Raw genomic sequence first — 14,794 nt, 5'->3', positions numbered from 1 at the left:
GATAAATCCATACTAGTTACTGAGTACCTAGAAAGCAACTTTGGCTGATGAAGTCCTTGAGCTGTAAAAACTGTTAGAAGGAGGAAGAATATTTGGGAAAGGACCACTCTAAGCTCATCTCTTATATTCATCCTCAGACACCTGCTTTTTTATCACTGTCTGAAATAGGAGCCTGGGCTAGATGGCCAGACCACTGATCTGACATACTGTAGCTGTCCCTATGCTCCCCTCCACCTAGAAACCCAAGGTATATAGTTATTTTTATTGCTACAGCACTGCAAAGCCTTATTAATGGACAAGGACCAATTGGGCTAATGTTATACACGTGCAGTACAGGAAGATTGCTGTCAAACCCCTCTAATTAGGACATTCAGTATGCTCTTTGCTATTTCTTATCTCAGTAGCACAATCTTAGGCATACGTACACTCACAAATATCTCACTTTACATAACCCCCAACCATGGAGAGATAATGGGATACCTAATGAACTGCATCACTGGGCATCACCTTTATGGTGGAGACTCCAAAACCAATACAGTCCTGTAATCTTTCTCAGTGTTTTGCATATATACCAAAACATGGAGGGCAAAGACCGTGAAGCCGTTTAGAGTCAAACATGAACAGTAACTGCCTGTGACTGCTATTCCACAACATTGATTGAAAAAACAAGGAACAAAGTTCATTTGAAGTAAGTCTTTCTCTTCCTGCTTACGTCTGTTGCTGCAACAGCACCATTTCATGGGTCAAAGGCAATTGACAGATGAAATATAATTAGCATGATCACTTGATTCTTATATCTCACCACCAGAACATTACTGATCAACAGAACAGTATAATCCTTATTTTATAAACAGGCAAACTCCAAGATTTTCCACTGTATGATATTACATAGCAGATTTTATCCTAAAGTTCTTAGTCAGAAATTGACCATCAGGGATCCATTCTCTAGAGAACTTATTAAGTTCCTGCTAATATGCCCAACCGTATCCCTGGAAAATTGTCTAGTCCTGTAAGAATAAATGACCATATTTAAGCACTTTGTTGTATTTGTACTCAGTGCCACTGTTATCCACTCTGATATTTGCTATCTTTCTCCTAGTAAGGGAAAAATCATAAATGAATGCAAAAAAAGAGTCAACAGAAGTCTGTCCCAGGCCTTGATAAGTCCCTTGTTTCCTTCTTTGAATGGAGAAGTTCATCCACCCCCTAAAACATCTCAACATGCCAGCAGAAACTTACCACAAGCTCAGAGAATCTGGCATTGAGCTCCTCTGCTGGTGGGATTGGGACGGAAAACTCAAGGAATTGGAGGGGGTTATTGTCTTTAAGATTGATTTCGGGGAGGTCACTACCCCCAAAACAACAAAGAAATCCCAAGGCATGACGATTCCTCTTTCGCGGAGCCATGGTCATGGTGTATGATGCTATCTTCTGATCATGTTCTGCAGGAAAAAAAAAAATATATATATATAATACATATATAAACAAGATTCCCCTGGATCGTTACAGCTCTTTGCGGTTACAATAGTTTTTGCTCATATAGAGGCAAGAGGAGGATAGAAATATTTGAGATACAAGGGAGCAAAATAAACACTCAAGATGAACAAGGTAGCTGAGCTTTAACATAATATTAGCATGTTTTTGTATGGCAATATATTATCATTCCTCCCAGAGTTTCTTGAAAGGCTTTACAAATGCAGTGTGGGATTTCCCAGCAGCTAGATTTATCGGTAACACTCAGTGGTCAGGATTGAAGGCTACCGTTGAACACTAATATTTTCCCTTCTCTCACTACAACAGGAAACAAAGCATCAGAAGCAAAAAGCATCTACTGAAGAATTTACCCAGGAAAAAAAAAAGAAGAATCCCCCACAGACATCCCATTTGATCACAGTAAAACCAATGGTGAAACAACTAAGTGGAAATCAATTTTTCACCACTCTGGAGTCAGACCTCCAAGCACTCACTCACCCCTTAATGGCCAGACTAGCTCAGTAGGACCATTCTATCTATCACGTTTTCAAACACACATAACTAGTTTGAGCTGTTTTATGAATCCAGGGGAGAAATTGCATTGTGCTAATGCGTGCTTTCAGATTTACATTTGAGCTGCCAGATCCAGTCTTGACAGGACCCAGGCTTGAGGGGCTTTGGTATCAGGAGTGCAAAGGCAGGCAAGGGAAAGCCTAAAGGAGGAGCTGGAAAGTGACTGATTTCACCACACAACACCGTTTGCGAACAGCCCATCCAAACAGGAAGTCTCCTGCCAGCAGTTTGAAAGGAGGGATCTGTGCAGTTCATGGAGAGCTGCATATTTTGCCCTTTTAAGGGACTTGTTGTTTGACAGCTCAGAGGCTTATTTGTGTTATAGTTTTTAAAGGCTTCATTTTTTCACTTAAACTGCAGAATAAGCCATATCCTTAGATAGCAAATAATTAAAGCCTGTTGTGAAGCCAAGCTCCCCCAGCACAAGGCAGGGGAGCAGTGAGGTAGGCAGCAGGTGAAGGTAGCCACAGGATGCTGGATGCTGTATCAGCAGCAACACAGCTGAGCTTCGTCATCAGAGGTACTGCTGCAGCTTTGCCCTAACCTGCCCCACAAAGCTTTGGCCTATTTGCTTGCCAGAACAAAGCTGCTCTGAGCTCTTATAGAGCCTAAGTGAGAAAAAACACCTTTATGACAGCAGTTGCATTAGCGGGACTCCAAGTTCTGTATCCTGCCAGAAGCTCTCCAGAGACATTTTGTGCAGCAATCTGAGCATGCTTGCTAAAACAAACAAACAAACAAAAATAAAATAAAAACAAAATCTCCTCATGGCACTATGCACTTGGCAGGAATCACATGCCCTACTTTGTGGCAGCTGGGGTTAACTTATCTGGCAACTCTCCTCTTGCATTGCAGGTCATCAGGGGTAACTCTCAGGCAGCTGTGATGCTGGCTTCAAAAGTGCAACTGTAAGATCATTGGATTCTAACTAGGAGATGCCCAGGGCCACCTTAACCCTGAAATCCAATCTCTGACACTGGTTTAGGTAGAAAAAGCAAAATGCCCTCAGATCTAGCATGATGATGTACATGGGAACTTCTGTTTCTTCTCCCTGGAGCAGATTTAAGGCTTTGAGTTCTTAAAAGATTTCACACCAGAACCTCAGAAAAAGTTGACCTTGTCTGCTGGAGACCATCTTCTCAGGGACTACTCCAAGTTCAATGTCTGTTATGACAAGTTGGCCATGGATGAGGTTTGAACCCATTATTCTGACATAACATCATCTTGGAAGGAACCCAAATCAATGAACCAAATTTGATTTAAATCCAGTATAAACTACATTTGCATCAATTCAGTTGCAACCAAATTCTGGCCTGCTGTATACAGACTTCCTCACGAACCATCAACGGACAGGAATGTCTGGGGTACAGAAAATGAATCATGCATGGAAAAACTGGTTGAGGCATCAAAGTGATAGGACTGAAACATCCTCCCCATCCTCCCTTGTGAGCTTGGGCCAAGACTTAAGTTAGCATTTTGTTTTTAAAAAAAAAAAAAAGCACCCTACCAGGAAGCGAGAAGTACCACAGGGCTGGATATGAAGGACAACATTTTCTGCAGAGCAGGCACCGCCCTAGTCAGGGCTGCACCGGCTGCCATGTACTGACGTTTCATCATTCAACTTTCACTTTAAGCAGGTTCACCCAAGAGATGAGAAGTCAGTCAGTCTCCAGGCCTTCTTTACCCATAATGATGAAAAAAAAATACACCAGCTGGTGCTTGTTCCCCTGATATTTTTATGACACAGGCACCATCTCCTGGGAATCCATACTTAACGAATTCAACAAAGTTACTTAGCTTTTATTATTCTGCAAAAGCATGCAGAGCTCACATGAGCAGAAACCTTACACAGTATGATCTTTCACAGTGAATCATTCAATTGCACAACCCATACTCTAACAATGGCATTTTCCAGGTCCACCTCTAAGTGACATGCAGCAAATCCATACCGACACAGAGGAGTAAAATGGCATTTCTATAATATTGCAACACTATACTTGTAGATAGGAGAAGTGCTTAGATGGATTTAAAATACAAACAATTGAAGACTGACAGAGAGGAATCCAGCGCAGGTATTTTAGAATTGAATTAGTGAATGAATGAGCGATATTTCTTGATCTAAAGATTAAGCCTGTCGTTCACAGGACACTGAGGGGCTTTTTATTTAAGTTACACTGTTTATGTTATTTAAGAAATAATTACATCTCCTTGATCTTTGGTGGTGGAAATGGTTAAAAAAAAAGTTTCTCTCTCAAGAATCAAATTTTGGGAAAGTGCTTCCAAAAAGGGGGAAAAAGGCAACAGAGAGAAAACGCTAAAATGAACATCTTTAATTTTTTTGAAGTGGAAACTGATAATATAGCTATCACAAAAATTATTTTAAAAACTTATGAAAGTAACCACAAAAGTAATATTTTGTTTTTCCTAATGAAAGATCTTTTGCCTTTCAACTTCTTACAGGTAAGGCAATGGTAAAAAATGAACAAACGTGCAGTTATCCACTTCTAAACAGCTCCAGTGAGAATCAATAGGAAATATCTCTGGAGGAATCCTACTATTACACATAACTCCCTCCCACAACTCTTCTTGGCTGCACCATCTTACCCTTTTGCACAGCACAAGCAACTCGCTGTCAGTTCAACAGCTAACCACACACCCTCTCCTCATAGCTAACCCCCTCCTGCTTCCCAGCCCCATCTATGGTTCGGCTCAGGTCAGGCGTCTGAGTCTGGAACTTTGCCCAAGATCTAATTATAACAATGTCCTCTTCCTCTGACAGGGAGTACATGTTCATTTCTAAACCATTTGGCCCAGTGACTAAACATAATTAACCTAGTGCAATTTCTCCTAGTCTTATCAGAAGGTTCAGCTACATACGATAGGATCCAGTCTAACTGCACACAAGGATACTCTTTCAACTGCAAGTTCTAAATCCTGTCTTCAGTCTCTCTTTTCATTCTCTTCTCACAAATTATGTTGTCCGTTTTTGTGTGGAAAAACATTCCACACAGAGTAAGACATGTGAAACAACCGTGTCAGAAGCTCTCCTGCACAAGAGGCCGGTTATCACAGTTTTTAATGTCACTGCCCTATGCCTCAATGCAGTGAACAGTCAGGGCACAACTATAAGTAAAACAGAGAAAACTGCTTTTGAATCCATCACCTTTGGGAAAATAGAAGAAAGAGAACTCTATGGGTTAACTAAATGCATGTGGTCCTGTAAAACCAGTTTTCACCATGAGTAATCACTCACGGAAGACACTGATGCATTCACTTCCAGAATTGAACCTCTACTAATACTCAGCAGGCATGAAATGTCAATAGGTGCAGCCAACACTCTGATCTAGGTGGGAAGCATGGGACCATACATCTAATCAGAATCACCATCCATACTGGTTGATTATAGCAGGAGAGCAGATAAAAAAATCACTTCAGTTTCTCCAGTAAATCTTTATCTTTCTCTATGGCAGGGTGAAATGTATAAATCAGAGGCAATGCAGAATTTGAAAGATATCTAAGTCAGACTATCTTGGAATAGAAGCCATCCCTCCCTCTCCAAATCCAAATTAAATCTCTGTTAACCAATAAATCATCAGAATTTCATGGTCTTATAATAGCTACCTTCATCTTCACTTACAAGACAGTGAAATGGAGAGAATAAGCACCTTGCTTGAAATTATGGAAATAGACACAGCGGGTAAAGCTGAACAGCTCCGTTCTCCCAATCCTATGATCAGTTCTCTGGACCATGTTGCTTCTCCAGTGCACAGATGGTGAAACTGTGAGCATCATGGCATGTTCCAGTCACCATGGGAGCTTTCCATATATGCCACACACAACAGGACAGATGTCAGATGCAATATTAGGCAATTGCAGGCTGGGGGGGGGGGGGGAGGGGAAGGGCAGGCAAACAATCAGTTTGTCACATCTGCAGTAGTAACCTAACTCTTTTGATTTGGATTTTTCACTATGCTAAGCAGCTTCCTTGTATCCAGGGCATGAAACAATAATAAAATTATCAACCCTTTAAAATCCATTAAGATAAAAATCACTCTTTCAGGAAGGCCAATAGTGCTTCCTGAAAAGCACGCCTGTCACTATGTTGAACGGAGAAGCATCAGACCCAAATAATATGGATCCATTAATGGATCATAGCAAAGCAAACCCTGGAAAGTAAATAGGGCCTCATGCAGCAACAACACTTTAGTTCTGGGAGGCATGACCTACAGTTAATGGTTCCATCAGAGAGGAGAGTTTGGCACCCAGTACGCTGCACAGTTTAAAGCTGATTCATTGATTTTCTCTCCAACAACACATCAGAACAAAGATAAGGATTTCAAGGTAGAATACGAACATCACAAGGTAGCCCAGGCACTCAGCTCCATTCTGTTCTCCATACCTGTCAGGTTGCTTCATGGCACAAGTTCCCATGTTGTTTTTCATCATTTTTCTGCCACAGTAATCTAACAAAACTGAATTGAGAATTGCAAAGCACCTCGCATACCTCTAGCTTGTCTTCTGCTACAATCATATATTATAATACTTTTTTTTTTTGCCAAGGAAAAATGGGGAAGAGGTAAGTGCTCTGTCAGGTTTAACTATTTCTTTGAACCTATCTAGTGCAATGTGTCTGTCAAAAATTTGTTTATTTTTAATGCTTTAAGGAGCCTAAGGATGTGCTGGATGACTATTGACCATTAATGTCAGTCTGTTAATGCCCACAAATCCATAGTGTTTTACCCCTTGCCTGAAACTAACTCACTAACACAAAAGAGGTACAAAGATTCATAAGAGGCCTTTCCCTTCTGAAAGATTATTTTGGAGGTCTTTCAGTCTCCATCAGTGGACAGGAAAAAAGACACAAGCATGTTCCTCCCCAACCATATATCTACCCAAATTGTGATCACAGAAAAACAATTTAAAAAGAATACAGTCAAATCTAGAAGCAAAACACAAAATGGAAAGAACAGTGAAGTAGTTAAAGCCAGTATTTAAAGCCAGAAACCCAGCAAGCGATCATTTATTTCTTTATATCTTTTTTCCCCCTTTCAGTCAAGCACAGATTAATAAGCCTCTGCATCTGAGCTGACTGAACAATTTATTCATTCTTTTACCTGCTGAGAGGTTATTTTCACAATTTTTTTTTTTTTTTTTAATAACTCTGACTCCACACAACAATTTGCAGGGTCACAACTAGTCTGTCCTCTTAGACATCAAAAGCTGAGTCCTAAGCCTAATAGGCTCAATCCTGCTCACATTTAGATGCGAGTAAATCTACACATCCATAACATTTGTGATTGGTGATATGACCACTGCAGCTTAAACTACAGAAAAAATAAGTAAAATTCACAACATGTTTAACATGCCCTTCATCACCTCGGCATCCAGACATACAGCATATTTGGATATGAGGCACATATGTCAGACTAAACAACAGCTTTGGAGGCAGAAATACATTTTGCTTTGTGTTTACTATAACAGAGGTTCCCATCCCAAATTATCAACTGCACACTTATGTAAGCTTGCCAACACCTTACACTCAATGGGTCAAACCATCCCGTTACTAACAGGTTGTGGATTCAACGGGATTGCATACTTCCAAATATAAGCAACCTTTTAGATTTGAGTACAGTAGTATGGAGTTCACCATCTTCCCTTCCTTGACCTCCTCCTGTCATCACTACTGCTCAGTCTTCTAGGATCACAGCCCAGCAGGTTCAATAACATCTACAAATACCCTCCACTTCCTTCTCATATGATAAGGTTTGTACTGTTATCAAGATTAATTTTCCTGTCTCTCTTATCATGGACGAAATTTGTTCTATTTCTATACCTCACTGAAAATTGCCATATTCCCTTCTACAAAATAAAAAATAAAAACAATTAAAAAAAAAGCTCCTTCAGGCACAGAAGACCAACATTTTCAAGTTCTACCCTTAGATCTTTCACTTTCTCTTTTCCATCAGTTTTGCTTTTATCATCTACTTTTTTCCACCCTTCTGTTGTTTTTCTTGAGTTTTTTCATGATAACTCTTAGACTTGGAATGGCTTCTAGTACTCACTTCAAGCACCACAAACTCTAAAACTCCTTTTTTAAACAAATGTTAAAAAATCTCTTCTGAAAAGACACCTACTGCATGACACCATCTGTAAAGACTGCACCACACTCTGTGTATGTTTTGTTTTTGTTGTATAACAGTCTATTGTCCCAGCTGCAGCACTGAAGTTTTAAGGTTTCCAGGGTGGAGCCTTAGTTACGTATTTAACGCAAATAAATTATTGTACAGTGCCACTTATAGTGACTTATGATACTGTACAAATAATAATAAAAACAGTAGGTCAGCAGAATCAAATCAACCAACTGGAATCTAACCAGGACACCACGACTCACACCCCAGTAATGTTGCTGCTTGTAGGGGCAACATTTAGGATTTAGCCATATCCACAAGTTCAGTGTAAAGATAGTTAATATAGTAGTTTGAGGTGGATAAGCTTATGCTTTATGAAATAATGGAATTTATGTGATGTTTTTGCCAACCACAGCATTAATTTTGCTAGATGGACTGAGCTGTTACGTCACTGTTCTTCTCCAAATCACTCTGTTTGTGAGAGCCTATGGAGAATCTGCTACACAAAAATAAACATGAGAAAAGAAAGCCACAGGCCCCACAGATGCCACCTCAGGGCCCAACCATAACTGAGAATATCATCCTTGAGCAGGCAGTCTTTTGAACACTCCGCAGTCCCCAGGAGATTTTACTCTTGAAAATGATCAAGTGCTCAGAATATTGGTTTTAGGACTGCCTGAGACAATACTGTAATTTCAAGGCCATGAATTGCAGGACAAGACTACAATTCAAGATGTGTCTAAGCTACTCAACAGAGTTGGTCGAAATGGCTTCTTCTGCCAGCTATGCATTGAAATAGCATAGCCCAGGTTAGACTCCCTGACTTCCTTTACTTTCTTGTGCGGGGTGGATACAATGCTGTCAATGAATTTCACACAGGAGAGAAAAGACCAGTGCTTTGGAAGCTGGAGTGCAAGGTGAAGCCTCTATTCAACACAATTAATTCATACACAGAAGATGACAATACTTCATGACTAGATCAGTCAACAGACATACACATTGACAACCAGAACAAGCACATCACTTCTTCAGCTTAAAGGCAGAAGACTGTAATTTCCTCTACAGAAAGATGAAGTCCCATGCCCTTTTCAGGTCTTACAACATCAAATACCCTTAGATGTCAATGGTTTGAAACTGTCCCTAATCGGTAATGTCCATTCTATCTATAAGACCAGCTCTCAAGGAACAAAAGGCATCCAGACTGCAAAACAGAGTCTTTTTGATCACCTCAAGGAAGAGGCCAAGAACGCAATGATCTGCAGAACAAACTAGCCCATCCATTCCTCCACACAAAAGACAGGGAATACTGGAAGGGCAAATTTCCAAAAAAGCTTGGGCTAGGGGTTTGAAATCTCTGTAGTACTTCTATTGAGAAGAGTGAGATTTAGTCACGAGGGCTGTCAATTCAGAGCTTCCCAGTAGCACTAATAACTACCACCTTCAAAAGAATGAACGCATAAAGCCCCATTACTAAGAGCATCCCTGTCTTGTTTGAGTCATTGCAATTTTTCCATTCCGTCATTGCCGAATTATTTCCAGACATGACGTAACTATTTTGCCAGGGGATTTGGGAGTCAAAGTGTTGCTGTTGTTGTCATCGTTATCCTGGGTGCGTGAATTTTCCAGACAAAATAAGCAGCTGAGGGCATCACAGTGCCTCTGCTGAGAGCGGAATAATCTGTAAGAACTGCCAGTGTGCTCCAAGAAAAACAAATGGTAATGCTCCAATCACATCTTCTCAAACTCTAACTCATTTCCATGTGAATTGCTGTTTTCTTTTTCAGACAATTAGCAGAAGAATATTTCATCCCTGGTACGATGTCATGACAGCATACCAAAACTGATTTCCGCTCCAGTGTTGAGTTCAGGGCCACTACTGGACAGTAAAACCTGACTTGACTGAGAATTTGCCTTGATTATAGTCACTGGTAACCAACCATAGACGTAGGTGTATCGATGCATTCTTCACTGCTGGCAGACAAATCATTTACTTATACGGGTAAAATTTTCCTCAAATTCTCCTGTCAGAAAGAACCAATTCTGTCTTTATAACAAATGGATAGAACTGGGGAAAAACCCAACACAGACAACACTTGGACTTTTATATGTTTTTCCTGGACCATACAGAATCTCGTCAAAACTGGTCTTAAGCAATGCCACCTGGGAAGGCCAGGTTCAAGCTTGCAGCTCCATTGCTTTCCTACTTGGTGCCCCAGCCAGAGTAGAACATATTTCTACAGGTCACTGCAGGCCTGGAAATAATAAGGATGGTGGTTCTCTGTTCAGATCCATATACTAAAAAGCCGTTGTTGCAGATAATTAAAAGACCTCTTTAGTGATTAAGTAAGTGGAAGACAGACAGTAGAAGCATCACAAAAGGAACAGGTACTGGGTTTTTGATCCTCTTCCCATCTTAGAGAGGGTTTCCTCTAGGCCCCAGCACAGACAGGTTCAAAATGTCACTAATTTTATATACCTATTTTTTAAGCTACTTAAGATTCTAGGGTTTTCATTTTGGCACCAATAATAAATTAACTTTAGAAAATGAAATTAAGAAAAGGTCACATGCAGTATTTTATTCCAGCGTCTTCATTTTTCTTCAACATTCTGACAAGGGATAATCTGGGTTCAGTGCCCTGAAACCTCAGCATTACGCAAGTAGGTTTGGACTCCAAGCCAGCAACTTGGTAAAAATGTTGAACTTTTAACCTAAAGTGTCTTCATGAAGAATGGATAGTTGGAAAGAGTTCTGCCTGAGGATTTTGGGTTGTTTTCTGTGTGTGTTTTTAAATGGCATCCAGATAAAATATATTTTCTGGCTGCTCTAGTATTTACAGGAGAAGATTATACACCAGCATTGAAAGCTGGTTACAGAGCTGTGACTTGCTGCTCCGGGTTTTGGGGCTGCTAAGTGTTTTACAACACTAGGGTGAACTCATCTATGTCTAGACCAAGTTCCAAACAGCCAGTGCTCTGAGTGATACAGGTACTGATTATGAAGGTCTGAAAAGAAACGGTTTTGCCTAGAAACAGCCACTGTGCCTGCATGGCCAGTATATGCTTTTTGCCAACAGCAGTATGTTGCACAGAGTACTGTGAAAGGATTGGGGAGGAGGGAATGGGGGAAACCCCAGAACACCCAAATGCCATGGCCTAAAAAGAGATGCATATCCTCAGACTGTATGGTCTACAGCATATGGTATATGAGTGTGTGGTGCCTGCATACATCATGTCAATTGCTACTAACTTTATTCTACTGCTTTATCCAGCTTGCCAATTGCAAGTACCCCCTTATTTTCACAGCAAGAGGCCATGTCTGCATCAAGACTTCATGATTAAGAAAACTTTAAATACAAAAGCATATCTAGGGGAGATTTCCTAGAGCTCTAACTGATCAACACCCTCTTATTCCCCAAGGATGGGCCATTTGTTTAAATGTATGATCTGATATCCAAAGAAAACTGCAGAGAAGCTGCACACAGTGGATGTTTGTGCAGTCATCTCTGGACTCCTAAGTACCTACAACAAGTCAGTAGCCTGCCCAAATACATGGCAAGTTTTTTCAGCTTCTGAGCTCCAGCTGCTTGCATCTTGTTGACAAAGGTTCAAGCACAGTCCAAAGCAAACCAGATTGCAGTTAAAAAAAAAAAAATCCCATAGCACCAGAGCTGCACACTAGGAAAAAAAAACACTGCTTCTAAACAACCAACTTGATTTGGGTGCACGGTCCTTAGACATTATTTGAAAAGAAGGCCCATTGTATACAACTAGAACAGAGGGACTAGAACATCACTTAGGGAAGGAGCATCTTCTTTATCCCCTTCAGGGCTGCAAACGATTTTACTACATCCAGTAACACAGGATTTTGCAGCGCATATACCAGTATCACTGCTTGGTGCCTCTACTTCTGTACAGCATTGTATTATTTGATCATTATCCAAATCATCACCTGCTTCAGTTTGTTCTGTCTCACCCTTTAGGAACATTTTTTTAGTACTTATCTAAATCAACAGCTTGTCCTGCATCTTACGTATTATACTTATGGATAGAATATATACAAATAAGGACAGTACCTAGTCAAACATTGCCTCTTACAATATGCTGACATGGCCAGGTAGGTTCTGCAAGAAAAAAATGAAACTGCTTTTTTTTTTTCCCCCCCCCAATTTCTACTTGCTGTAGGGAAGACACAGCCAATCTGTATCACAACCTTTCCTCTGAGAAGAAGTTGCAGCATCATTTGATTCCCTCTCTTCCCAGAAACCCTTCTGAACAACAAAGCAGTCTTGATTTTCACATAGCACTTTGCACCTATCTCCTGCCAAAATCAGTGGGAACTGCAAGATGTCAAGAGCACTGAAAAAAAAAATGAAGACCTACTACGTATTTAGACTAGATGGCAAATCCAAATAGAAATACACTATATGCAACCCAATAAACTGCACGCAAGCTGCCAGTCTACCACTAAATCCTAACTTCTGGCTGATGGACCAAAAAATAAGATGGAAAAGATGCCTCATAACCCTACTAAATCCCCATGTCTCACTTTTTTCATAGTCTGGTATGCTACAGGCAAAGGGGCCATCATATCACAGGGGCACCTGGCAATACTTAGAGCCATTTCTCTGTACTACTTTCGGTGCTGTATCTCCATATCCCTGTAAAAAAAAAAAAAATAGCAGATGGATAATGTAAACACTGAGCTCATACCACTGAGATGCTCTTGAGAGCGACCTCTTCTCTAGAGCTTGTTCTGTCCATAGACTATCATCAGTCAAATGCAGCCTGTAAGAAGTGTGGCTACTGCCCAGGAAATGTTGAGTGCTAGGTTTACCCTGCTATCAGCTATTAATCACACAAAGCTCTACTGGGATAACCCACACAGAATTAAATAACTCAGATCAAGCAATGCAAGCCCAGAGAGGGCAATCGGTGCAGGGAAGTAGTTTTATGGAACATTCTTTCATTTCCAAGAAGAAAAGGTTCTTTAGATAGGAGCAAAGCTGTTGGCTCTTAGAATATTTTCTTCACGTTGGGCTTCTATGCACAGGCAAAGGTTTTGTACATTTTAAGAGGTCACGCATGATAAGGAAACAATTCATCTTCTATAGGGCCTACTAATAACAGCACTAACTCTCCTTAATCCCCAGGGCTTATTTCACAACCATGTCAATACTTCAGGATACATTTCCAGCATGTACTGGAATACTCCTACAGTAAGAGTTTCTTCCCATTTGAATTGTAACAGTATAACTACATGGCCAACAGATCTCAACCATCAAATCCCAGCATGATGACCACAAGGTCACCTGCTTCCCCAAAAGCCACTCCTAGTAAAAGTGTGAAGGAAGGTATTTTCACAACAGCCCAGAAACCTCTCTGTAACAGAGGGTGAAACATAACATTGCCCAGCTGAAACAAAAATAACAAGCTCTAGTACTGCGACTGGACCCACCTTAAGAAGTAGTTTTGACACGTTCATTTAACAGCAGGGAAACCAATACTGACAATATCTTAGAAATGAGATCTCTCTGCCTCCCCTAACCAATCTCTCCTGACCAAAGAAAGCACTTCTCTGAGTTGGAAGTAGTGTCTCTAAAGACCAAAGTTTGAGCTTGAGTTACTAAATAACTGAACAGAGGGAAACCATTTATCACAGGAAATAGAGCAAAGGGCAAGAGGAAAAATCAGTTTTCTGGCTGGAAGGGAGTATTCTGGCTGTGGAAGTATTGTAGCAAGTCTTGTACTGTGGAAGGACCCTGGTGTGGAGGTAATGCCAGTGGGTAGACAAGCTTAATAGTTCTGTTAAGAAAATGAGCTCATTCAGTCCTTCAAATATTTAGGCTGAAGACTCCAGTGGGAATGTCTCTCCTTTTTATCAGAAATTGTCTTATATGACGCAAAAGAAATGATTTCAGGCCTTGAGAATACCATTCTACCCTTTTCTTCAGAACGATACTGGGGATGATACTCAAAAATTTGTTCCCTCTACCAAGGCAGTAATTTCAGTGTGAACACACTAATGGAATTAGGTTACAGAGACTCTGAAAAGGCTTTCATTCCTCAGAGGAGTAAATAAAATACATTTCCTATATAGTTTCCTCTCCATGGGTGTAAGACTCCTATTAATTCTGATGGAAACACAGACCTTGTAGAACAAGACATTCACTCTTCTTAACAAGAACTCCTACATAGTTCATTCCCATGAAATTTCCCCTAAATAGAATCGTGCCAGGTGGGCATTGCAGATACATTTTTTAATAACACAAAATATTTCATTTTCTGCAAAGGCCTCTCCAGTATTTTTGAGTCAACATTAGGACAGTCAAAGTAAAGGACTCAAACCATCATTTCCTGAATGCTGGAGGAATATCCTCCAAGGCGTCCATAATTTTCAGTACAAGCTGATGTAACAGCTTCTTTTCAACTGCATTCACTCGCATCGTTTCCACATTTAAAAAGGAAAAGGAAATCTGATGGTGCTGAGAGTAGAGTTGATAAAGGACCTTCCTTCAGCAGCTGAGACTTAAAAGAACTGATCAGATTGAAGATAAATCACCTTATAATTTGGGTTGTAAAATTTTTCCTGACTTCATTTCAAGAGAGCCCAGAACGTAGTG

The 14,794-nt window shown here is 40.4% G+C and overlaps 1 protein-coding gene across 13 annotated transcripts in view; it reads right to left on the bottom strand.

The window, feature by feature from the left end:
* DAAM2 (dishevelled associated activator of morphogenesis 2) overlaps positions 1-14,794 on the bottom strand; it is a 233,666-nt gene that overhangs the window by 128,978 nt on the left and 89,894 nt on the right. For 9 of the 13 annotated variants that reach the window (XM_009685220.2, XM_009685218.2, XM_009685225.2 and 6 more), the window contains one exon: positions 1,240-1,442. In XM_009685220.2, the coding sequence (XP_009683515.1) occupies positions 1,240-1,413 (174 nt within the window). In that variant the 5' untranslated portion in view covers positions 1,414-1,442. Of the gene's footprint in view, positions 1-1,239; positions 1,443-3,553; positions 3,725-13,629; positions 13,752-14,794 lie in introns of those variants that run through there. The other 4 variants (XM_068939560.1, XM_068939563.1, XM_009685224.2 and 1 more) reach the window with 2 other exon arrangements.

This window comes from Struthio camelus, chromosome 3 (genome assembly GCF_040807025.1).
Source record: "Struthio camelus isolate bStrCam1 chromosome 3, bStrCam1.hap1, whole genome shotgun sequence".
Lineage (NCBI taxonomy): Eukaryota > Metazoa > Chordata > Aves > Struthioniformes > Struthionidae > Struthio > Struthio camelus.
Note: the sequence above shows the minus strand (reverse complement) of the source record. Positions and strands in the feature narration are given on the sequence as shown.